General features: G+C 43.0%; 1 protein-coding gene across 2 annotated transcripts in view; it reads left to right on the top strand.

The window, feature by feature from the left end:
* Positions 1–27527, top strand: part of ACOT7 (acyl-CoA thioesterase 7) — a 1181269-nt gene that overhangs the window by 576854 nt on the left and 576888 nt on the right. For both annotated transcript variants that reach the window (XM_085608889.1, XM_085608890.1), the window contains exon 6: positions 15741–15827. In XM_085608889.1, the coding sequence (XP_085465015.1) occupies positions 15741–15827 (87 nt within the window). The remainder of the gene's footprint in view (positions 1–15740; positions 15828–27527) is intronic.

Here is a 27527-nt window from a genome sequence, read left to right as displayed (position 1 = left end):
TCTTTCATGGACAATGTCCTGTCAATTTTTATGCCCAGGTCATTCACTGAAACCTTGGGGGTGGGGGCAGCGCCCAATGTAGTTGGCCACCAATCGCTTGACCATGCATCGGTTGCTTTACCCAGAAGCATAATTTCTGATTTATCTGGATTTAGTTGTAGGAAATTTACCGTCATCCTGTTATATATTGACATCAGACCATTTGCAAAACGGATTTTCTCCTCCTCTAAGTCACCCCCAATAGTGAACAAGAGCTGCGTGTCATCTGCGTAAGAGATGACCTCGAAACCCCATTGTTCAACTATCCTTGCCAAAGGAGACATGTACATGTTAAAGCGGGTTGGGCTCAGACAGGATCCTTGCGGAACACCTCTCTTCAAGGGCATCTTTGGCGAGGAATAGGGACCCAGAATGACTGTTTGGGATCTGTCCACCAGGAAATGTTTTAGCAATTTCAAAGCCGTTCCTTTAATACCCCCAGAAACTAGTCTCTCCGCAAGCTTAGTGTGCGAGATGGTATCAAAAGCTGCGGAGAGATCTAGAAGGATCAGTATAACTGCACCCCCTGCATCAACTGTTCGTCTAAGCGAGTCAGTTACTGCCAGCACGACTGTTTCTGTACTGAATCCTTTCCGAAAGCCCGATTGAGAGGGATCTAGGATTCCATTTTGTTCAAGATAGGAACAGAGTTGTTTATTTACAAAAACTTCCAACAGTTTGCCCAGAAGTGGTAAGAGGGAGCTAGGCCGATAATTGGAGATGACAGCTGGGTCCGCTGAGGGTTTTTTCAGAATAGGGCGGGCAGATGCCTCTTTCCAGGCTGTAGGAATAGTGCCTGTGATTAGAGAGGAGTTGAAAATGTCTCTAATGGCCGGGGCACAACTAGTGGCTAAAAGAGCCATAGATATCGGAGGACATATATCCTTGGGAGAGCCAGATTTTGCCTTGGACAGGCCGTTAATAATCTCCTCCGTAGTAATTGGTTCAAAGTGCTCCAAAAAATCCTTGACCATTGGGGCTCCAACATTCGGTTCGGGCAACAAATCTGGAGCCAATAACCTTTCTGGAGGAAAGTTATTGTAGATTATGGATATCTTATCCTTAAAAAACAGTGCCAAGGAATTACAGAGTTCCTGAGATTCAATAAGTGTTTGGGCGCAGGCTCTGGGAGAAGAAAAGTCTTTGACTATAGAGAATAAAACTTTAGAAGAGTTACTGGCTTGTTCTATCTGTTTGATAGTAAAGGAGCGTCTAGCTAGTTTCAGATTTATGTGGTAAGTGGCCAAGGACTGTCTATACAGGAGTCTGGATTGGCATTCCTTATTCACTCTCCAAATTCTCTCAAGGCGCCTACAGTTCGCCTTTTCCCTCTTAAGCTCCTCTGTGTACCAAGGACTAGAGTTTCGTCTTATAACTGCATTCTGTTTGATTGGTATGATTGCATCAAAAGCAGTGAGAAGGGCCATGTTAAAGGCTTCTAATTTTTCAGTGGGCGCAGTTAAAACAACTTCCCCAGAGGGAGGAAAGATCTTATTAAAAGCTTCTGGAGAGAGATTTCGCCACACTCTATGCTGTCCCAAAGCTATTCTCTTCTGTGGTTCACCTTTTTTATCCCACGCCTTATTAAATGTGAAAGAAATCATCGAGAGATCCGACCAAATCAAAGGCTAAGGTGTATCACAAATCAATTGGTCATCGTTAGCAAATACTAGGTCTAATAAGTGGCCCGCTCGATGTGTTGGGTCGGCCACCCTTTGAGTAAGACCTAGTGAGTTCAAAGCGACCAAAAGTTTGTCTACCTCTGGATTTGCGCTATCTTCCGCATGATAATTAAAATCCCCAAGAAGGAGCAAAAAATTAGCTGCAAGCACATGCAGTGCTATGAGTTCAACCAGAAGGTCAGAAAAGTTAGCTTTAAAGCCGGGGGGTCTGTACAATAGTGCGCCATACCAGGAGTCCGTGGGAGACACAACAACCTTAAAAATTCCTAATTCCAGCCACTCATTTTGTACTGAAAAGACCCAGTTAACTCGTAGATGCTTCTGAAAGGCAATTGTGATGCCGCCACCTGCTTTCCCTTCCCTATTTAGGTGTATAAATTGGTAATTATCTGGAATAGCCAGATGGATCTGGGGAAGGTTCGTTGAATTTAACCAGGTTTCTGTAAAAAAGCATAAAGCAGGGGTATTTGAGGTGATGAGATCCCAGATTTCAAATGGGTGTTTGGCCAGGGACCTAACATTGCAAAGGATATTTTTAGATCCTACGATGGAAGGGAAGGGGTCAAAATCCCTGGGAGGTAATCCCCTATATGACATCCCATGGGGAATAGGCAACGCTGACATACAACAGGACCTTCTAAAACCAAGGGAAAGGTCTGATTACAGATGATGTACTTATGCCTCATTTGGACACATGTCTGCCTTATAGCCCACAAAGATTCCTCAGAGTAGGTGATATGGCTCTTGCAGTCACTTGCCTGAAGGGTAGCAGCATCTCCAGCCTCCAGTCGCACCTGGGCGCAGACGGGCTTGCCATTAGCGCGCCTTCGGCGCGCGCTTGTCCGCTGCGCGCACGCGCTGTCATCGTCTTATGTAGTAAGGGAAGACCAACGACTAGCGCGCTAAGCGTAAGCCCTATCCAATATGTCTCCCGTTTACTAACGAGGGAGAAGTACAAAGGGACTAACACCTTACATGTTCTGCTTATTCTAAAATAACAAGCGCGATTTCACCATGCACAAAAAAACAAATCACACCAGACGGATAAAGAGAGTTAAAATACGAGCTGAATTAAAAGAAGAGTAAAAACAACGTAACCAGTATCAGACTCCTGGCTTCCGCCTCAGGAGCTAGTCTACAGGAGTGCGCACACGCGCTGTCATCGTTTTATGTAGTCAGGGAAGACCAACGACTAGCGCGCTAAGCGTAAGCCCTATCCAATATGTCTCCCGTTTACTAACGAGGGAGAAGTACAAAGGGACTAACACCTTACATGTTCTGCTTATTCTAAAATAACAAGCACGATTTCACCATGCACAAAAAACCAAATCACACCAGACGGACAAAGAGAGTTAAAATACGAGCTGAATTAAAAGAAGAGTAAAAACAACGTAACCAGTATCAGACTCCCGGCTTCCGCCTCAGGAGCTAGTCTACAGGAGGTGGATAACGTAGCTTTCTCCAGTATTGAATCTTTCATAGTTTCACATGCTTGTATCTTCCCCGTCGTCATGGTGGGAGTCTCACGGTATAAGAATAACCATAGCAGTAAAAGATAAAACTGCATTGAAAACCCATAGGGAAGTATATAGTTTGTTAGCTTATCACCATTATTATGTGGTCCGAACACCAACCAATCAGCTGCCAGCCCTGAGATCACAATCCCCAGCAGAGCCACCATACCTCAGATTTCCAACCGCCGTCGTGTGAGGAGTCTCCCTGAGCTCTGCTCAGTTCTTGGTTACTTGGTGAACTTTTGACCTATCTACAGTTTTGGACTGAGGTATTGTTTTTCCTCTATTTCTTCACCATGTCTGATCGCTCTAAGTAGAGGCTTCTTTTTAGATCTGGCAAATCTTGTGGCAATGCCAGATTATATTCTGAGGATCCTCACAAAGAATGCTTATATTGCCTTAACCCTAAACACGACCCCAAGGAGTGCAAATACTGTCACACTTTCTCGACTAAAATCCTGAAAGACAGAGAAGTTCGCTTGTTATTATGGCTTCAGAAGAAGAAAAATACCTCAGACTCTGAGTCTGATGAGGGATCTAAAGGACACTCCTCTTCTAAACATGAGTTGAGGTGAAGAAACAGAAGATAGAAAAATCTAAAGCCAAAGACTCATCATCTTCTTTGCCTCATACACCCCTCAAAAAACCTTCAAAGACGAAGGCTCCGTCGTCGGTCCCGTCGACGAAGACCAAAGTATCTTAAGTCTCGACGCCGACGAAGACGTCGACTACGTCATCGACGACGACTGCATCGTCAATGTCATCTACGACAAAGATATAGTCGACGACACCGCCGACGACTAGTGCACAAACCTCGTCGACGGCGGTCCTAATAACATTGTCGTCTCTCCCGTCGATGGGCGTTCCATCGACGACGAGTTTAAATTCTCAGATGACAAGATCTATCACAATAAAGAGACTTCCACCGTTGACGGGCTCGTCGACGGACAAGAAAACAGCAGAATTTACTGCATGAACAAAGATCTCGCCACTTCCCCCTTCTAAACTACTGGATTTACAGGAGTCAGAAGATGAAGGCCCGTACGGCGTAGCTTATAGTCTCTCGCAACTCCAAATTAAAAGCCAGGAGACAGATGAGGAGGAAGTCCAGGAGGTTCAGGAAGAACTGTCGTTTAAAGATCGCCCAGTTCAAGGCTCCAAAAGGTATGAATCGTTCCAGCAAGCCTACGATTATGATGAAGAAGAAGAGGATAATGTCAAGGAAGACGCAATATCTATGCCTATCTCCCTAGTCTCTGACTTAAGACACATGATTAACGACTACTATCGCCGTTACCCAGATGCCATTACTCCTGCCTCCAACATCACAAGTGTACCACAGCAGATGGTTCAGACTCCAGTTGTTCAACCTCCACCTCAGGTGCAAAAGGTGTATACCCCTAAAATAATAATAATTAGGTATGACTTTGCGGAGAGCGAGCAGGAGGAACAGCCAGAGGAAGGAGAATTACTGCAAGACGACCCTGGGGTAGATGAGTGGGATCAATATGTGATTTCTTCACCAGTAACGTCGCCATCTCCGTCAAACTCACCACCGGAAGACATCGGTGGTTTTCATGACTTAATGGAGAAAGCTTCCAAAAGGTTCGAGCTTCCTTTACCGGTAAAGGAAAGTGAGTGTTTCCTATATGACTTTAAGGAAACTTCAAGAAAATCTATAAGGACAATACCAATCATCAACCACATCTGGGATGAAGGGCTGAAGATTATGAAGAATCTGGCCTCGGTTGCAGTATCAGTTCCTAGGATCGAGAAAAAGTATTGGGCCCCCGAAACATCACCAGCGTGCCTGATCGGTCATCCCCGACCGGGATCAGTAGTTATGCAGGCGGCACAGACGCGCTCCAAGAGCCCGGTCTCTACTTTGTCGGTTCCCCCTGACAGAGAGGGAAAAAAGATGGATGGCGCAGGGAAGCTTTTTGCAGTGTTGGCAGCGGCTTCTATCAAAGCTACGAATGCATTGGCACTTGTCAGCAGTTATAACCGACAGATGTGGTCGGACATCGCTCCACTTTTGTCTCATCTCCCGGAAGACAAAAAAGAAGGGGCGGCTGTAATTTTACATGATGGAGCTAGAGCTGCTCCCGAGTCCATCGATATAGCCATGGACATATCATCTCTTGGATTCAGGCAAATGGCTGGGGCTGTAGCGCTGCGAAGACAAGGGTGGCTGAAGGCTACATCTTTTCAGGCCCGAAGTCTAGGCAAAGATCGTGGACATGCCTTTTGATGGGGAGAACCTTTTCGGAAGACATATGGATGATGCATTGCAAAGAATAAAAGCGGACACAGACACTGCAAAAGCCTTAGGTTCTCTACAACAAGGAATATTTCAATCTTTTCGCGGAAGAGGATCAAGAGGCCAATTCAATCAAAGATCCCCCTTTCAATCTAACAGGTATCAACCTTATCAGCAGGGATACCGTCAATACAATAACAACCAGCAATTTCGCTCCTCTACCTATTGCCAGCAGCAGTCTAGAAGAAAGCCTGCCGCAAGGGGAAAGGCACAGGATTCCAATAGGAGACAGTGACGATATTCAGGCGCCGTCCACCTCGTCACGCCCCAATCAGATCCATTACTTCTCTCGCTATTATCATCAGTGGCTGTCAATAACATCGGACAGATGGGTGTTGGATATTATACATCAAGGCCACACCCTGGAGTTTACACACAAACCTCCAGCTCGACCTCCCTTTCACAGGAATCAAAGCCATCTCTCAGCACTCAAGGCAGAAGTCTTGGCCCTCATTGTGAAAGGAGCAATAGAGAAGGTTCCAACTCAACAGCGAGGGAAAGGATTCTACTCGCATTTTTTCCTCATAAGGAAAAAGCAGTCCACCAAATGGAGGCAGGTACTGGATCTCAGAGGCCTGAACAAATATATCAAAAAGATTTTGTTTCGTATGCTGTCGCTACAAGAGATTCTCCTAATGTTGCGCAGAGGAGATTACATGGCATCGTTAGATCCCTTAGATGCCTATTTTCATATTCCGATTCACATCAAACACAAACAGCATCTACGATTCGCGGTGGTGGGGTGCCACTACCAATTCAAGGTGTTACCCTTCGGTCTCAGATCCACGCCGAGGGTATTCACAAAATGCATGGCGCCGGTCGCAGCGCACTTGAGACAACAAGGCCACCAGATATATCCGTATCTGGACGACTGGCTCATAAAAGGTGCATCGTTCAAGGACGCACAACATTTCCTAGAATGCTGCATGGTGTTATTCCAAAGTTTAGGGCTGCGGATCAACATGGAAAAGTCTTCCCTAGTTCCAGCGCAGTCGCTTCAGTTCCTTGGAGCCAAATTACAAACTCAAGAAGCAAAAGCGTATCCCTCGGAAGAGCGTACGCAAAAAATAAGGGAGCTGACAGCACAATTAAAAGCAAAAAGGTTCACTTCAGTAAGAATCTTCAAATCATTGCTGGGAATGATATAATCCGCCATTCCATTAGTTCCCAATTGTCGACTTCGCATGCGGCCGCTGCAAGAGCTTCTAGACAAGCAATGGGTACAAGACCTAGGATCCTTCGAGGATCGAATCACTATCAACCCTCAGATCAGAAAAGCACTGTCATGGTGGGGCATCAGGAAAAACCAAAAGGTCTGCTTTTCGAACCCCAATCTCCAAGCTATGTTATGATGACAGGCGCCTCTTTACACGGATGGGAAGCACACCTTCAGGAACTGGAAATACAGGGCCATTGGACAGAGCAAGAAGCCCAATTGTACATCAACATGCTCGAGTTAAAAGCGGTGTTCCTCGGTCTGCAGGCTTTCCTACCCAGAATCCGAAACTCGCCTGTTCTAGTCAGGACAAACAGTACGACAACAAGGAGGCACAAAATAAAAAATCCTCTCAGCTCAAGCCCAAGAGATTTGGAACTGGATGTTACAACACAACATTTTTCTCTAGGGCCAACATGTCCCTGGAGTACACAACACGAGAGCAGACCGCCTAAGCAGATCGGCCTCAATCTGTCATGAATGGGAAGTAAATGAAACTCAGCTCTTAAAGATATTCAGGTTATGGGGCACACCAACTTGGGACCTATTTGCAAATCAACACAACAAGAAATGCAAACATTTTGCAACTCGATTCCCTCAAGCGGGGTCGTGGGGAAATGCGCTACACATTCGTTGGACGGGGATGTTTGCATACGCGTTTCCCCCGTTCCCTCTCATACCAAGGATACTACGGAAAATGAGATCGGAACCGTGCCATCTGATTCTAATAGCCACGGCTTGACCGAGACAGTTCTGGTACTCGGAACTCCTCCTGCTGTCAGTAAATCCCAGAGTGCAGTTTCCATTGTTTCAGGATCTGATCTCCATGAGAGAAGGGCAAGTTCTTCATCTGCAGTTAACCTCTCTGAACTTGTCAGCCTGGAACCTCATGAGCATGAATTTTTTTTCCTTAGATACCCCTCGAGAATGCAGGGATATATTATCGAGCTCTCGAGCAATATCTACCAATAAAACTTCAAAGCAAAATGGAAGAGATTTTGCCATTGGTGTTCTGATCAAGATCTGCATCCTTTTCACTCTTCGTCGGAGCAGATACTACCTTACCTACTTCACCTAACCAAAGCTGGGCTCTCCCATGCTTCAATAAAAGTACATCTTGCGGCTATAGCAAGATATCGCAGAACACTAATTCATCCGTCGCTTTGGTCGCAGAGAATCATAAAGGAATTTCTAAAAGGACTGTTCAGAGGGTTCCCACCTATTAAGCAGCCGTCCATTCCGTGGCAGCTCAATGTAGTTTTGTCACATTTCATGAAACCCCCATTCGAACCGATTCACAAATCTGAGTTACAGTTTGTCTCTTGGAAAGTGGCATTATTACTCGCCCTCACTTCCGCCAGGAGAGTTAGTGAGATCCAGGCGTTCTCTGTCTCGGAACCATTCCTTCAATTCAAATCAGACAAGGTCATTGTCAGGACAAATCCTAAATTTATCCTTAAAGTTCCTACGGCTTTTCATCTCAACGAACCTATTGTATTGCCTACATATTTCAAGAATCCATCTTCGGCAGCAGAGAAATCGCTGCACACTTTGGACATGGACTGTTTGAACTCCGCTTTGCATATAGCGTTCTGCATATAGCGCTACGCGCTGGAAAGCCTACATTGAATTTTAAATTACCCCGTTTTGTCCATTGTTTTTCATCTAAATTTACGCTCATTATTCCTCGCTTTTAATGTTTAATTAGACTTTACAACCGCCCTACCTGTGTCCTTGATCCCGGAACGCACTGCTGCATTTTAAATTGGTGATATTCACCGCCATTCGGGCGGCCCGGTCCCCGCGCTTTGTCTTCCCTGGAACGCCATCTTGGGTGGGTCACAAGCGCTCCTCAGCCATTCGCTGAAGCCGCCACGTGGATTGGCTAGAGGCAGATATTGGCGATAGCATATAAGGCAGGTAGGAGAGCCTCTCACTCCTGTTTGAACTCCGCTTTGCATATAGCGTTCTGCATATAGCGCTACGCGCTGGAAAGCCTACATTGAATTTTAAATTACCCCGTTTTGTCCATTGTTTTTCATCTAAATTTACGCTCATTATTCCTCGCTTTTAATGTTTAATTAGACTTTACAACCGCCCTACCTGTGTCCTTGATCCCGGAACGCACTGCTGCATTTTAAATTGGTGATATTCACCGCCATTCGGGCGGCCCGGTCCCCGCGCTTTGTCTTCCCTGGAACGCCATCTTGGGTGGGTCACAAGCGCTCCTCAGCCATTCGCTGAAGCCGCCACGTGGATTGGCTAGAGGCAGATATTGGCGATAGCATATAAGGCAGGTAGGAGAGCCTCTCACTCCTGTTTGAACTCCGCTTTGCATATAGCGTTCTGCATATAGCGCTACGCGCTGAAAAGCCTACATTGAATTTTAAATTACCCCGTTTTGTCCATTGTTTTTCATCTAAATTTACGCTCATTATTCCTCGCTTTTAATGTTTAATTAGACTTTACAACCGCCCTACCTGTGTCCTTGATCCCGGAACGCACTGCTGCATTTTAAATTGGTGATATTCACCGCCATTCGGGCGGCCCGGTCCCCGCGCTTTGTCTTCCCTGGAACGCCATCTTGGGTGGGTCACAAGCGCTCCTCAGCCATTCGCTGAAGCCGCCACGTGGATTGGCTAGAGCCCTATATAATCAGCTGGGCATGGCGCGCAGCGTGTACGCGCAGCGCGGACGCCTTAGTAACGCCGGAGTCACGCCAGAGTCCAGCCCGTCTGCGCCCGTCCGCGCTGAGGAAGCGCTGGACGGCTGGACTCTGGATCCCGCTGATTCCCCTTCACCCCGCTATAGTTATTCACCTCGGCAAATGCTAGCTCTGAAACCTCGAGGATTAAGATGTTTGCATTCTTACGAGCCTGATGAACTCCTTCTTCCCCTCCGCTGTGGCTGCCATCTTTTGCGTAGGCCTCCCAACTCTGTCCATTATCACCCTTCGTCTGTTCAACCAGCCAACACCAGCTCTAGTACAGTGAGTGTAGAAGGTATCCTTATCAACGCCCGCTCCCTTGTGAAAAACAAGGTCATGTTTAAGGAGATGGTATCAGATAGAATGCCTACCCTAGTATTTGTCACGGAAACATGGGCCAAAGATTCATCTGGTCCAGATTTAATTGAAGCGGTCCCGGAAGGGTACTGCCTGGTCAGACTCGACAGACAGGGTCGAGTGGGAGGGGGCGTAGCGATCCTCCATAAAGCCCACCTTCAATGTCACACGGTACCTATATCTGATTTCCCGGATTGCTTTCAAGCTCTTTATTTTACTATAAAGGAAGCGCAATGTCCCGTTCTTAATGGAATTCTAATATATCGACCTCCAGGCTCGAGGGCCGATTTTGCGCACAACCTTTTTCGGTCCTTGGAACCCTATTTTGGTCAAGAAAATCTTTCCATTTTGGGTGATTTCAATTTTCATTTAGAACGGTCTGACCTGCCTGATACATCTAGCCTTATTGAGACCCTGGCGTCCTGTGGACTCACGCAGCGAGTCAGCAGGGCTACCCATCGCGCAGGCCACACATTAGATGGCATCTTCTCTAATGATCTTCGTTTGACTACTAAAGATCCAGTCTATTTATCCTGGTCGGACCATCTTGCGGTTCCTTTCTGCCTAGAATACCATAGGGTGAGTGTTTGTAAAACAGGGAATCACGTAATGGAATCCGCTAGGAATTTTAGAAACATCAGCAGTGATTCCTTTGCGCCCTGGGCTGCTAGCCTATCCAACTTAGACTTGGGTAGTGTACAGTCTGCAGTTGGCCACTTCGAACAGGTTACCAGGGAGGCCCTGAATGAATTGGCCCCAGTACAGTCCCGTCGCCGAGCCAGAAAGAGACCATCTGCCCCTTGGTTCTCTGACTCCCTTAGACTCCTCCGCCAAGAAGTAAGGAGGAAGGAGAGGCTCTGGCATGCTAGCTGGGACTTTAAGAACAAGGAAGTTCACAAACTCCTTGTCAAGAAATATAAGATGGCGATCATTCAGGCCAAACAAGACTACTTTGTAGCCTTAACAACCTCGCACTCTTCGCCGAAAGAGCTTTTCAAAATCGTGGACTCTCTAGTCAATCTGCAAACTCCTGATCCTGTCACTCCATCTCAAGATCTATGTGATAAGATTGCCTCTTTCTTCCTTACTAAAATACACGATATCCATCTGGGTCTCGAGGAACAAAGAGCGTCTATCAGTGTGCCTACCGCCTTGGCAGAGATGAACATGATCTCTACTGACATCTCCCCACGGTGCACCCTGGACTCTTTTCCCCCGCTGGCTCTGCATGATCTGGAGATCTTGCTTGAAAAGACCAAGTCCGGCTCGCCCATGGATACTTGCCCATTGAAGATCATCAAGCAGTGTAGGGAGATCCTTCTACCTCCACTGCTAGAAATAATGAATCTTGCCATCTCTGATGGCATCTTTCCTCTGGAGTGGAAGAAGGCAGTGGTGAAACCTCTGCTAAAGAAGGCTTCTCTCGATCCGGAAGTCTTAAAAAATTTCCGTCCAATCTCACTGCTCCCGGCTCCAGCAAAGATGCTTGAGGCACATCTTAACAAGCATCTTGCTGTCTTTGTGGAGAGTTCGGGCTGCCTGGACCCCTCCCAACATGGATTCAGGACGGAGCATAGTACCGAGTCAGCCCTTACCATCGTGCTTGATAAGATCCGCACGACAGTTGATGGGGGCCAGACCGCCCTCCTGGTCCTACTTGATCTAACTGCGGCCTTCGATACCCTTTCCCCCTCAGTTCTTACATCACGCCTGAGGGATGTGGGGGTGAAGGACGCAGCTCTAGATCTATTGACTTCTTTTCTCGTTGGGAGGGAACAAAGAGTCAAGCTGGGGGAGTTTCTATCTCCATCCCGTCCTGTGCTATGTGGGGTCCCTCAAGGGTCGGCGCTTAGCCCGACCCTATTTAACATCTATGTAACCCCTCTGGCCAGACTAATAAGAACGTTCGGGATGGAGGTAGTCTCCTATGCAGATGACACCCAAATACTCGTCTCTCTCTCCCATTCAGATGTGCAAACCGCCTCCAAGTTTAGATCTTGTATGGAGGCGGTTGGTCACTGGATGATCCAGAACTCCCTTAAACTGAATGGGGAGAAGACTGAGGTGATGGTGTTCGGAGGGAAAGAAAACATCTGGTCAGCCAATTGGTGGCCTGACTCGTTGGGAATCTGTCCTTCCCCCACTACATCTGCTAAGAATCTCGGGGTGCTGATAGACCCTGCCCTTGATATGAACAAACAGGTGAGTAGGACCATCTCCACCTGTTGGGGTCTGATTCACACTCTTCGAAGGATCAGGAACTACCTTTCCTTGCAGGCCAGAAAGCAAATTGCTGTCGCACTTATTGGCTCACGCTTGGACTACTGCAATGCGTTGTATGCAGGGCTAAATAGGAGCCTCCTGCAACGCTTGCAGGTGGTTCAAAATGCCACAGCCAGATTTGTTCTGGATATCCCCAGACGTTCTTCGGCCATGGAGGCTAGGAAAACGCTGCACTGGTTACCGGTGGAACTCCGAATTCGGTTTAAGATCTTATCTATGACATACAGAGCATTTGCCAAGAATAATGATTCAGGAGTCGGATCCATCATCTCCCATTACATTCCTGGAAGGAACTTGCGTTCCGCCGGGAAACTGCTTCTTATAGCTCCCCGTATTCGAAGAGCTAAATGGGGTGGCAGGGCCTTTTCCACCCTGGCCCCCAAATGGTGGAATGATCTTCCACTTGACCTTAGATCTTTGCCCTCCCTGCAGAAGTTCCGTAGCGCGCTTAAAACTTGCCTCTTTCGGCAGGCCTATATGTAAGGATGTTTGTTTCAATTACTGATCTTATTTTTAGGCGCCTTGATACCTTCGGGTTATTGTTTTGCGCGTTATAAATTTAAAAAAAAAAAAAAAAAAAACATCAGAAGATGCCTCAAATTTTATATTGACAAAACAAGATCATTTCGGAAAACAGACCAGTTGCTCGTCGCCTTTGCTGGGCCGAGGAAAGGCTTAGCTCTGTCAAGATCTTCCATTTCAAGATGGATAGCCTCGGCCATCTCTTTATGTCATGAAAAAGCAGGAAAGCCTTTGCGCGCCAGAGTTTGCGCTCATTCGACAAGAAAAATGGCAACGTCCACTGCATTGTTCGCAGGAGTATTGCTCCCGGACATCTGCAGAGCGGCAACATGGACAAATGCACACACGTTTACCAGGCATTATTGTCTGGACACAGCGTGGAAAGCGGACACCGCAGTTGGACAAGCAGTTCTACGGCACCCGTTTCACTAAGGTGCCTCTCATTCTATGTATTGATATGTTTTAATTAGATTGTCTGTTATATGCATTGTCAATACTTGGTTTCATATTTAGTGTTAACATGGTGACAAGCTTCAGATTGTTTGTTTTAAAACGAAAAATAAAAGACGCACAACTTTGATTTTGGGTCAGTATAACACATTATGATATTCTAGTATTAGGAAGTAGAGCGCTAAAAAAAGGGGTCTATCCTACAAACAATACTTGGGTTATGCACTGCTGACTATTCTGATACAAGCATGTGAATCTATAAAAGATTCAATACTGGAGAAAAAACGAGTTACTTACCTGTACACTATGGTTCTCCGGTATTGATATCTTTCATAGATTCACATGCAGCCCGCCCACCTCCCCGTTTTCTCAGATAGATCACTTTTATCTTTAGATACATCCTTGGCTCACTCTATGGGCTGGTTGGAAATCTGAGGTATGGTGGCTCTGCTGGGAATTGTGATCTCGGGGGGCTGGCAGCGGATTGGTTGGTGTTCGGCCCACATCATAATGGTGATAAGTTAACAAACTATATACTTCCCTATGGGTGTTTTATGCAGTTTTTTCTTTTACTGCTATGGTTATTCTTTTACCATGAGACTCCCACCATGACAACGGGGAGATACAAGCATGTGAATCTATGAAAGATGTCAATACTGGAGAACCATAGAGTACAGGTAAGTAACTAGTTTTTGCCATGTCTGGTGCAAAGTAATGTGACTTAGTAATAGTAGATGTATTTGTTTAATTCTGACTATTAGGAGGTGGTGTAAAAACAATATTACACATCAAGATACTTACTGATGGAAAGATCTTGAATGCAGAAATACCGTTTGTCCGACATATCAGCACTGGCCGTGTCAGACTACTATCTCGTCAAACGGCTCAGGCAACGCTTTTAAATCATTACTCTCATCTCTGTGCAATTCATTTCAATCTTATTTTTGAGCATACCTTCCACCAAGGATACCAAATGGGCCAATTGAACAATTGAGGTTCTTACAGGTTCCTGATAACCAAATACTAATTGTTGTACTATTGAAGAGCACTTAGTTGGATCTATGTGCAAAGAAGGATCCAGATTAAGGACTATGGGCCAATTTATATTTAGTTTTCCACAAGGATACAGAATCAAGAAACCATGTGCTATGCATGGCCAAGAGAGTTTATGTGGCATCAGAAATGTATACATCTGAAAATTTATGGCTGCCTCATTAGCATCCATTATGGAATATAATATCACATTCAGAAGCTTGCGACCCACGTAATAATGTGATACTTAAGTGACTTCAGCCAAATGATTGTATAGTTCCCCTTTTGAGATTTTTGCGGGAACCCTGATGATGCCACTCAAATGGTTTCTGAAATCATTAAAAAGCTATTCTGATTAACGGGAGGGTAAGTTGACCCATTCCAATTCCTAGAGGAAGTGTGACTGAACAGTTGCTCATTGTAAAAGTGGCAGGTAGTGGGTTAGTATGTAAAACTGTCACACTAGGCATATTTATTATTTATTAATTACACATACTATTAATTTAATCGTGAGGTTCAGGTCATCCTGCTTTAGAAGAGCCAAAGCAGGCTTATGAGGGCTCTGAAACCCTAAAACTGATTAGTCATCTGTATTACACAGATCAGAGACTGAATAAGAGGAAGACAAGACCATTTGTAGGTTTTAGAATATTGTACACAAGCATTTTAAGAAACCTCAGGGGAATCAAGTTTAAAAATCAGCCAAATTTTATTTTATCTTTATGCAGTGCTAGCATACAATAAGGCTAGATGAACTGGAAGATGACTGAACCACATTAGGCTGATAAGAAAAACATCCAGGGCGCAGCAATAAAAAAAAAATGGTCATGTGCAATGTGTGCTAATACAATCGTTTTTTCAGTTTAAAATTTGGCAGATGCGGGATGTCGTAACAAATTTACGGATTTCGAGTCTGTTTAATTTTGAGTGTATAAATAGAGTCGAAAGGACATCTGCCCATGTTTGGCTGATGTCCTGCATCAGTCACACTCCAACTGTGCCCCCCTTACTCTGATACTGCTCAGTACAAACAATGGAGCAGAGAGCAGATGCATTTTGAAAAAGGTGAAATGAGAATAAAATACTCACTCAAAAAATGTTCTAAATAAAAGCAGCTTTAATTGTGAGGTACACACAAGTCATATTGGAACACACATAGAGTAATATACATGTTGGGAAGGAAAATATGAAAAGTGTCATGTGAAGGTCACTTAGAGAAAATACAAGTGGTTTGTAGGCAAGGTTCACCAAATCCTTCAAGATTACTACAAATGGCAGATTGCTGGTAAAAGAGATGGCAAATGGACCTATGGGTCTGTTTTAGTCATTGGTGGAAGGGATACTCAGTCACAAACGTGAAGGATATCCTGTCCCTGCGTAAGTGCATTATATATCCTATGGCACATGTAATACGGCGGACGGGATATCTGTCACATTTGCGATGGCGCAAACACAAGGAGATGATGGACAGAGCGCTGAAACTTTTCAGACACTCACCCCCAGTCCCATCTGCCAAACTCTAAATCAGGCCTTTAGTGTTTGGAAAACAATGTTTGTATCATGTACACTTTGAAACATATATTTGTGTATTGTACTTATCTTTACTCTTTTATTGCAGAGTGTTATACAGTTGGCTATAGTCAATCAAGCCTGATTCATTTGGTGGGGCCGTCAGATTGCACTTTACTTGGCTTTGTACATGGAGGTAAGTAACTGAACAGATGCAGTGTTGCGGATGTAATTTCGTAATTCACTCTCTTAAGTTTGTAATAAGTGTTAACTTCTGTCCAAATCCAAATGTAACTCTTAATGAAGTTCTGTTTTAATTAGATTAATTCCTCGCTGTAGATTTGTGATAACACAGTAACGTTTCCACACTTTAGATTCAAGTAAAACCTTTAAGGTGCGGAATCATTAAAATTTCAATGTGCTATCAGCAGTATGAAACTTGTAATACCTTGACACTTGAACATCTGTTGCAAAATAATGGATTTCGCTGAGAGGTTCTAAGAGTTGAAATTATGGTGCAAAAGCAATTGGATTACACCTAAAGATTTCAAAAAATGTATATTAAACGTGCCATGCCAATGAAAATGAATGTGGCCAAATACCACTATTTGGCACATGAGTATTATCAAAAAAACTTTCACTCATTTATTACTATGGTGCAAAGATCAAATACCTTATTACTAAAGTATGGCTTAATTAGCTCAATAAAACCAGTTCTTATTATGTCATATTTTATTTTAAAATTAGTTAGCAGAAGCAAACTAAATGGTAGTACACTCACAAAGTGTAGTTATTGTGATGATTCTATTTCAGTGTGTGAAGTTGACCCTGAGTGCTCTGGATATCATTAAATACCTTTGTTTTTAACAAATGAACATGCAAATATAGCAATTTTTGAATAGCAATACAGAAAAAACAGCTGAACAGAATTACACCAACTCAAAAAGCATACATAATGTGATTTGATGTAAATCTGTTCAGTTGATTTAGAGAAATTAAAGTAAAGAAAAAAGAGAGAGATAGTGGCGCAGGACTCCCAAGGGAGTCCCGAGGGAGTGCCACTGGAAAAGATGACAAATGAAGTACTGAGAGTTGTGATTTACTGTCAGGAACATGAAGATAAATGTTGCACCCACCATTACAGAAGTCAGGGACTTAATCCCAGAGTCCGGAGTTTTCAGTAAAAATAAGGTATAAGGGGGCTGGCTAGGAATACTCTTAATCTCTAGCCCATGAGGGACGTGGAATGATGGAATTGTTCCCAGACACTTCCTGGGAACAAAAAAAATGAAAGCAAATTTGGGTCCATCTGATCCCTGAGGACTCTCCTGGAAGCCTCTGGACCAGAATTTCTCTTTTTCACAAAAAGGAATTTATTTGGTGTTGTCCACCTGTGGGGGCGGTGGCTGCCCTTGTGAGGTGGGCTGCAGGGCCTGGCCACAGACCATGTGCATTGGTAGGGTTTTAACTGACATTTTCACCTAACTACAACTTCACTTGAACCTCTTGTTTGGTTGAGTAAAAAAATACATATATGTGTGTATATATTATAAATATCTATATTTATATACACTCACATTAGCATACATTAAGGTGTTATCACAACCATAACTGTAGCTTTAGTTTTTTCAATGCATTTCTGGGTTTTTGATCATATTCCACATCCAAGAGTTCCCTGCACCCTTCTGTGGATGGCCAATCTCCACTGCACATGCCCTCCTTGGTGCTGGACCTGGCCCCCAGCACCCTTCACACCACAGGTGTACAACGCCTACTGCAAACAACCTTCCGCCGTGTGCAGCAGGGGTTGGCCACAGGGCCCGACATTGCTTGGGCGACCTTCGATGCGTTACCAACATCTGCTGTGCAAAGCCAGAGCAGTAAAGTATGCAAAAAAGTGATGGATGGAATTCTTGATTAATCTCTGCCACTAGTAATTAATAGGGGCTGCATTCCAGTCTATTGTTATTTTGCAAAGCATGCCCCCTAATTTTGGACCCAGCCAAATATGAATCAGTCTTGACCCTGCTCCAGTGGGAACAGTCCAGCCCGAACTGCGAGTTCCTCCTTGTAGCAGAATACAAGCAAACCAGGACCAGTCTCACCCTACTTATGGCTCATCAGCCAGTTATAACTTGCTTCCAGTGACGCAATCTGCACAGGATCTACATCTGGACATAGCAATCCCACTTAGGGTGACACACTAAAGTATATATAAAAGTGATGGATGGAATGCTTGAATTCATTTCAACCACTAGTAATTACTCAGGACCTCATCCCAGTCCACATTATTTTGCACACGTTTCCACCTCAGTTTAGACCCAGACATAAGCAAATCAGTCTTGATCCGGTTCCAATGGGAACAGTCCAGCCCAAACTGCGAGTCCAGCTCCTTCCTTAAATAGAACACTGGTAACCCAGGACCGGTTTCACCGTAGTGAGGGCACCCTATCCATACACTGCTTACGACATCACATATTACATCTCTCATAGCATGTTCTATGGCATCATTGATAACACAACAGCAACATACATCATTAATGCCAGCACTGTGCAAGGTAGGTAGGGGAACTAGTTATAATTAATTTGGGGCACAACTTATAGTTACTTGAGATAGAGATAATTATAGCTGGTGAATTAAAGTGGTTTTGTGTCTTTATATATATATGTTTGTGTGTGTGTGTGTATCTGTCTGTGTGTTCAGAATTAATGAGCAGTTGCTGATGTACATCAAGCAAACCACAGGTGGTGCACAGCTCAAACAAACCACTGGTGGTGCACAGCTTAAACCTGCAAATTGTGCGTATGCTGAATAATTGCTTCTCCGAACACCAAGGACGAGCAGGCACTCCAGTAGCTGCTCTACAAGTGCTTTATTACACAACATTTTGCTGAGGGGTCAATGCATTTCAGCTGTACAACAGCCTTATTCATGATAGAAAGTACCATTACATCTTAGTCTTTTCATTTGAGTCTACCGCCAATCCCGTCCTCTCATTGCAGTGTTATCAACATAAACGATGGCCCAAAATAGATATAAAAATAATGGTGGCCATTTTGGAACTCTCTCAATGTACCATTACAAAGCACATTACCATCTACTAAGCATGTTTGAGTTTGCAAAAAATTGTGAAAAACATAAAGATAACAATGTATATCAATTCCTCGTTTCCCAAACCACAAATTCATCAATATGGTGCATAAACATTGTGATATTTGCCTCCCACATAATTCATAATAATTTCAAAATCGCCATTACTCCCTACTTCATTCATGCATATTGCACTGTAATGAAACTATTACTCACTGTGGATTATCAATATTGATGTAACTCTTTGTGGTAAAAGGGAGAACGTCAACAATATAGACCTTCTTCTACTGTTAACATCTGTTAGATAGTAAAGCCCAAGTGGGCTTACTCATGTGATTCGTATTTAGGGCTATCTAAAAAGAGGGACTGAAAATAAAAAAATAAAAGTTATACAAAAATTGTAAAAAAAATATTCAAGACAACCATTTCCATAGGGGGGAGTTTCATATACTGCTATATTCAGAGGAAAGTATACAATTCTTCATCTGCATTCAAGCCAAAGGGTTCATTACCTTCCATTTCTAGAATTAATTTAAATTTAAGCCTACTAAGATGTATTTCCCTGTCTCCTCCCCTAAAAGCTTTGGGAATAATTTGTTGTAAATTCAAATGAGCCAAGTAGATGATAATGTATTTTGTAACTGTATCGGGAACATACATGAGAGTGTTTCAAAAGGGCTGCCATTATTTTTAGGACTATTTTGTCCTTCATTTATGTTGATAGCACGGCAAGTAGCACTGCAATGAGAGAAGGTGATTGGTGGTAGACCACCAATCCCCTCTTTGTATCATGAACAAGGCTGTTGTACAGGTGAAACACGTTGATCCCTCAGCACATGGTTGTGTTAGGATGATGTTTGTCCATTGTTGTCGATGAAGACCTCGACATCTCATCGATTGGTTGATCGAGCTCTGTGCGTCCCATGATGGCTTAGTAATCTGACTGGGCATGCAATGTCCTGTCACACGTTGGGCAGACATGTGATGTACGGACAGCGCTGAGCTTGCGCATCACATGCTTTATTTGAGCCTCAGCAGTACGCCTTACTACAGAGGTTTGACAGCGTTTGTGAATGAGACTGCGCCATGCTTGATGGTTCAATGCGTGGGTTTCCTAGGTGATGGTGATGATCTGAGGGACTTCAGGTAGGCCTTCAGCGTGTCCTTGAACCATTTATTTTGTCCTCCATGGGAGCTCCTTCCCTGAGTTAATTCTCCATAGAAGAGCTGTTTGGGGATGTGCTTATCTGACATTAACAACAAGCCCAGCACATCTGGACTAGGCTTTCATCAGCAGTGTATGAACTGGCGGCAGTCTGACTCTGGAAAGAACTTCAGAATCTGGTACTTTGTCCTGCCATCTGATTCTCAGGAGCTTCCACAGAAAGGACATGTGGAAGTGATTGAGCCGGTATACAGAACTCCCATAGACAGTCCACGTACTGAAGATGTACAGAAGAGTTGAAAGCACCACTGCTTCAGTTTCAGTTTCATTGGTAGGCTGATCCCTCAATGTTCCCAACCATTGGAGTGCAATCTGCCAAAGGCAGAGGTGGCTTTCAAAATCCTGCAGTTTACTTTAGCATTGATTGGCACTGCTCGGGTAAGGGTACCGCCCAGGTATGTGAAGTGGTCCACTGCCAGCAGCCTCTGTCTAGTTACAGTGATGGATGGCTCTTTGTACGGAGCATGGAGAGCTTGCTGGCACACGACCACAGTCTTCTTTATGTTGATGACAAAACCGAAGTTGCTGCGTGCAGATGAAAACTTTACCTTATTGGCTTTCGTTTCTGGCTCTGTACTAGTATTCAAAACACAATCGTTGGCAAAGAGAAAGTCTTGCAGCACAATTTCCTTCACCTTGGTGATGGCATGCAGTCAGTTCTGTACTTCAGGCCTACTCCTTCAGCGCAGTGCTGGAAGGAATTGGTGAGAGTGGCAGAAAATATCATGCTGAACAGCATGGGTGCTAGAACACACCCTTGCTCGACACTGTTGGTGACTGGGAAGGCCTCAGATGTTTCATCGTCATCCAGGACACATGCCATCATATTATCATGAAGTTACCATACCATTAGTAACATGGTTCTGTAATAAAGCACTTGTGGAGCAGCTATTGAAGTGCTGGTTTGTCCTTGGTATTCGCAGAAGAAGTAATTTATATATATTTATATAAGGAACACATATCTATCTATCTATCTATCTATCTATCTATCTATCTATCTATCTATCTATCTATCTATCTATCTATCTATCTATCTATCTATCTATCTATCTATCTATCTATCGTGTGTGTGTGCGTATATGCATATATGCATATATATGTATATATATGTACTTAGAGAAATTATACTAATAAACTCACATTCAAAAATGTATTTCTGCAGTGCAAAGGTCAAGTTTATTAAATTGACATGAAAAAACCCTCTTTACTGACGCACTGGTTGGATATAACATTTACTTACATGGGAAACAGCTCTCCTGATAGGAGGTCTCGTCAGTGTGATTTTACAATGCTGCACACAGTTAACCCCTGCAGGCCAAACCCACCAGGATCTCAATGACCCTGAATATCCTCTCAGAGGACCAACATTCCTGCAATAACATTAAAGGTAAAACAGATAGACTGTGTCCAATGCCTCAGGGCTCATTATATTTACTTTCTATACTTCTTTACAGTAATTGACAGAATGTTAGTCTGTATAATTCTAGTGGTTTACCGGTGGCTGGCCCTTGAATATCTATTTTCTGCTCTGAAATATGCATTGTTTCACAATTTGCATTGTTTTGAGAATCAGAGATGCACCTGATCCTGGCTTGACCACTTTTTAAGAAATTTACTGTTGCATGTCTCTCGGTTCCCATGTCTGCCAATATATTTCAACTCTTACAAGGGGGCAACAGGACGTCTACAACTATATAAATAAGGCTCCCAGTTTACAGTTTTTACAGATTTTTACAGATAAATACAGACAGAAACACATTTTCTTGTCAGTATTTATTTTTAAATGTGGATAAAAACGGAAATTAGGTGTTTTTTGAGTGATTCTAAATGCACTTTGCCATGACTGCCAGGCCAATAAATGTGTGGATTGATAGGTAAGGGGGTAAAAAAAAAAAGTTTTTTTGTAAAGAAACTTAAACAGCAGTAGATATTCACAAGGCTGATACTGAAATGTGCATATTTTCATCTAAGTGCATTGATGTCTCTTCTGTGGGTGTTCATATCACTGAAACCTGGCAGGCATTCAAGCATGACTGGATATGTATTGGTTAAATAAATGTTGTGATATAACAGTTTCAGCTTTATTTTGTTCACAAAACCCGTAATAAATATGGATAAATACTGATAAAGTTGACAAAAAATAAATATGGATAAATACAGACGGAAATGTCAAAAATATAAATACCATAAAACCGGGAGCCCTATATATAAATAGCTAATCAGCCTCAATGTTATCCCTAACGAAAAAAATACTGCTAAAGTATATAGAGTGATCATTTTAGTCATGCTGCTCCCTTCCAAATCATATTCTAGGAAGTAACGAGTACAAATATGTTTTGATCATGAAAAGCATTTTACTATCTAGGGATTGTCTTTTGGAAGTGATTCCAAGAGGAGAGCTCTCCAAACAGATGGGTAAAAAACATGCCATGAATGGCTCTTGAGACACCATGCTGCCAACATCCTGTTATAGTTAGCAACTCCCATTAGAATTGTTCCCAGCCTACTGTTGAAAAACCACAGAACAGCACTACAGCAGCTTCTTTTTTCTCTTTACAAATCATTTTCGTGATACGTTATAACATTTTAAGAGAGATAAACAGCGCTGCCTTTTGAACAAGTTGGTTAATTTACCTCTTTGTAGTGTGAAATACGAGTTGTACAATGATGCAATAACTGCCCTAAAAGGAGATGTAGGAAGCTCAGTGGCATCTCTTGTATCTTGGGCATAGGGGTTCTGCCCTTCTTGTTCTCTGCCCCCTTTTATAATGCCAATAGGGAACAGTAGCCTGTTATCCGCTATTGGTACAATAAAAAAGATGACTAGTTAGTAGTTAAGGGGAAAAGATAAGAGGATGAAACCTGGGACCTCTGGAGACTCCAGCCATCAATTTCTAGCTTCAGTACCTAAGGTGGGAGAGAGCTGGGTGACTCCTGTGGTAATGTACAGCATCAGAAACTGAAGCAGACCACGCAGACAGCTCAGTGTTAGTAAAAAAAAAAAAAAGATCTCTGATCTGTGGATGTGTGCGGGGGAGTGTGTGTTTGTATTCCTGTGTATATGTGTGTGTATATAGGATAAAACCAAAGTGACATGCATTTTATCCAACATAATAAGAGGATTGCCATTCGCCAAATACTAAATATCGATATGAAAAACAAGCATTTTTCCCACATTACTGAATCTGACCACATAAGACACCAAGGCTCGGGGTTTACGTTTGGAACAAATCTAAGCTGCCACCTCAGCCACCCTTAAATGAGAAAGGGACAGGGGTGAAGATCACTCCACTTTCATAGTGAGTTCCCTGACTCGCCCCTGAGGAGAAGGTATGCCGCGAGATGAAGGGGTGGTGAAGGACAGTCCTGAGATGACAAAAGCCTTCCACCTCAGCCCTAAGGCAGTCCTAGAAATCCCCCGTTTCTGGTATGATAGGTCAGGAATGAAAGAGCCAGTATTCTCTCAAGCAAGAGGAATGTGAAAACTCCTTGGAACATGGTTTATCTATGAAATCCTTCTGTCCATGACGCACAACCATCCCCAGTATGGGAGCATCTCTATTGCTTTCACTTTTGGAGTGAGGCTGTCAAGCATCACAGAGAGGGTAATCAATTGTATTACTCGTGATCAACACCTGGGGATTTTCTGTGATTGCCCCAGTTAGCACATAAGGGAGTATCCTGTTGTAAATTAAATTCTCCCACATGTGCATGTTCACTTTTGATAGTCTAATGATTTTTGCGTCCATTCTGTGGGAAAAATAAATATACCTATGCAGGATTATGATGATAATCATCGTCTTTGTGGTTCTGAGTCCACTTCCTGTGTGTTCTGGAAGAAGCAGTTGGAGGCACCCTGATATATTTATTTATTTGTGAGTTTTATATAGCTCGAACTAGACCCAATGGTATGTGAGTGCTTTACAGAATAGAAATTGAAGGAAAAGAGTTCTCTTAGTGCACTCGATTTCTCAGAAATACTCTACTACTTTTCAAATTTATTGAGTGCTACTCCATCTACAGCACTGTGTCTAGCAGTGCCAAAAAATATATGAAAAAATGTCAGGTTAGGCGAACCAGTCCCTGTTGGATGGGTGCACTTTTTCAACGAAATCCGATGGTTTCTATTCCAAACTATGATGCCCTATCTATATCAAAAGTTATAACTTTCCACACGATTCTTGCTTGATTTCATCATCAATTTTATTGATTGTTGATTTAATTGCTTAATAATACATTTCATAGTGTTAGCATAATCTTCAAATATTTGACAACCCAATACAAATGATATAAAGAAGAGCCAGTTCAGTCTTTCCAACTATGACGTGATTATTAAGCAATTAAATCAACAATCAATACAATTGATGATGAAATCAAGCAGGAATCGTGTGGAAAGTTATAACTTTTGAAATAGATAGGGCAAATTGTGTAGATCGCAAATCAACATCCCCTACTTGGAGGTCTGAGGGGCTCATCATCTCACCATGTCTCCTAGTTGTTTCTCTAGATCCAATGGCCATTTTGTACATCTTCATGAGTTTCAATTTCCGAACAGAAATAGATAAATCCTTGTATCGATATAATTCATATCATTCATGAGACTGAATGAGAGACCTAAGTGTAACACAGATATTTCCATGGGAGTCAGTGTTCTGGACGATAAATTGACGAAGGATTTGTTATTAATAGGGTCCACGTTATCTGTTGACTTATATCGTGTTCTACCAACCCTACTCTTTCTTAGTCGGATTCTTTCTTTGTTTCTTTTGCTTTTCCTCTTTTTTGACCTCTGCATCTTACTCTACCCCTTGTTGGTGGTTTATCTGTTTGCCCCTGTTCCTGCTTTAGCATTTGGAATTCATGAAGGAATGTCAAGGAGCGTATGCCTAAAGGGACACCTGGATTTTGTCCTTCTGAGTCGGAGCTGAGGTCTGAGCTTGATCCAGTTGAGAGAACCTCGTCTTGTCTTTGGTTTAGGGAAGATCTAAGATCCCTCTGTGCCCAATCAAACCGTTTTGCATACATCAGTATACGCCCTTCTGCATAGTCTCTTTTGTCCCTTAGGAACTTCCGTTGTTTTTTTTATTTTGGTAGCTTCTTCGTATTCCTTGAGTTTATTGGGTAAGGACTTTGAAAACTCAACCACTGCTTTCTCAGATTTGATTTTCTCCAATTCAGCTCTCAGTGCACTTACCTCTTCTCTTGTACTCTCCAAATCGATTTGTGCTTATTTAATTAGGATTTCAAGCATCCCCTTGCAGGTCTTAGCCATATACGCTGCCCATTCTGTTAGGAGTTCAGGATATTCTTATATGTGGGTATGATTGAAATTCTAAGGCCCCTCGGCCTACTTCTACATAGTTGGTCAAAGATGTAACTTCCCACCACTTGTTTATTTCTCTTTTGGACAGTTTTTCCAATACAATTAGCTTTTGTTTGATTGAAGGCTCCGTACCAGTTGTTCCAGAGGTACTAATTGACACACTGGACACTATATCCATATCTTCATTGAATAGTGATAAAGCTGCAGCCTTTCTCTCATTTTCCCATTCAGTCAATATTTAGCAAAGAACTTGTCTCCTGACGACGGTTACACCTGTTACGTAACTAACGTGCGATGACAGTAACAGCCAGCAATAGTGAGCACGAACGTGGAGTGGGCGCAGTATGGTATCGCGGTCCTCCTACACTGAGCACGACCCCAACTCCGTTCAGCACTGCGCCAGCTTACCGTATGATAGTTTTACATCGTATATGGATTAAAGCCTGGAACGGCAGGAACTGCTGCAATTTTGACAAGCTCCAAAGAAACGCTGTACTTAGCAGCTTCCCTTCCCACGGTGTCGGTTAGTGGTTTCATGCCGAATATATTTTGCATGATTGTTTGGAATTAACTTTATTGAGACTCGGTCGAATCACAAAATCATGATACCATGCAATGTTTTTAATTTTGCAATTCTAATTTTGAAATGAATGCAATTTCGGATTAGTATATTAATCAGTTATATCCTAACATGATTTCTTACTAAAATGATTTCTTTATTTTAAAAATACATAGAGACTTATCATGCGAGGTATTTTTTCCATGTTCATGAACTATTCCCCTTATTTTGAAGGGAAATTGCTGGCACAAATCACTCGAAAAAGGCTAAACGCCAAAACACGTCGTATTTGTGCACAATAAAGGTATTGTGCAGTCTCCTGGTGTGCCGCTTCCTTATTCTCTGCATTTTGGAGGATGTCCCTTTGGAAACCGTCAAAGATATATAAAATGTAATATATATATATTTACTTAATAATAATTAATACATTATTTTAATTATAATTATAAAATGTTAGAAATATATTAAAAATTATAAATATATACATATATATATTCACTGAAAAAACCATAGGTTTACACATGTTATAGTTAGCTGGACATTTCACTCATAAAAAACCAATGAAATTCCCCCGTTATAGTTAGTGCAGGCAACTATAACTCACGCGACCGCAATCCTCTGCTGATGACGTCAGATATTACAAAAAAAAAAAATTAATTTGTCCAGCCTGCCCCCTTTTCACGTTATCCACCTTTGTTTTTCACCCCCTCAGACTGCAAGAGACAAAATGGTGGCCGACACTTCCTGGTTTCGACCGATTCGAATGTTTACTGAGATCTAACAACCAATCAGAATCGCGCTCGCGCACGGCAGCGTGCGCGTACGGTAAGCTTACGGTACGCGCTCGGAGCGCGCCCATAGATATATATATTGATTTAAATGCTATTTTCTCAGGAAATACTGAACAGATTTACACGAGACCTTCAAAAGGCACATCCCTGACCTGAGGGCTACCTCTCTGCCAAATTTCAACTAATTCTGTTCAGCCGTTTGGGCTGTAGCTCGGACTAAAGGTCCTATGGAAAAATGCATGGGGAAAACGCGTTTTGGGACCCCCTCTTTTTCTCAGCCCCCGCTTGACGAATCCCCCCGAGACTTTCAGGGTAGGAGCGGAGCGGAGCGCCCCACCTATTTTGAAAATTTCGCGAGGATTCGTCAATCGGCGCCAAAGTTATTCCAAATAGAATGTTGCGGATTTCCTATGGAAACACGGTCCTAACTATAACTATCTACTGGCGACCGCCAGTAGATAATATATATATATATATATATATATATATATATATATATATATATATATATATATATATATATTATCTACTGGCGGTCGCCAGTAGATAGTTATAGTTAAGACCGTGTTTCCATAGGAAATCTGAAAATTCTATTTTAAATAACTTTGGCGCCGGTTGACGAATCCTCGCGAAATTTTCAAAACTAATGGGGCGCTCCCTTCAGCTCCTACCCTGAAAGTCTCGGGGTGATTCGTCAAGCGGGGGCTGAGAAAAAAGGGGGGTCCCAAAACACGTTTTCTCCATGCATTTTCCCATAGGACCTTTAGTCGAAGGTACAGCCCGAACGGCTTAACAGAATTACTTTAAATTTGGCAAAGAGGTAGTCCTCAGGTCGGGCATGTGCCTTTTGCATATATGGTGTCAATCTGTTCAGTAGTTCCTGAGAAAATTGCATTTGAAAGTACAT

The sequence above is a fragment of the Triturus cristatus genome, chromosome 1_2, assembly GCF_964204655.1.
Source record: "Triturus cristatus chromosome 1_2, aTriCri1.1, whole genome shotgun sequence".
In the NCBI taxonomy this organism is placed as follows: domain Eukaryota; kingdom Metazoa; phylum Chordata; class Amphibia; order Caudata; family Salamandridae; genus Triturus; species Triturus cristatus.
Note: the sequence above shows the minus strand (reverse complement) of the source record. Positions and strands in the feature narration are given on the sequence as shown.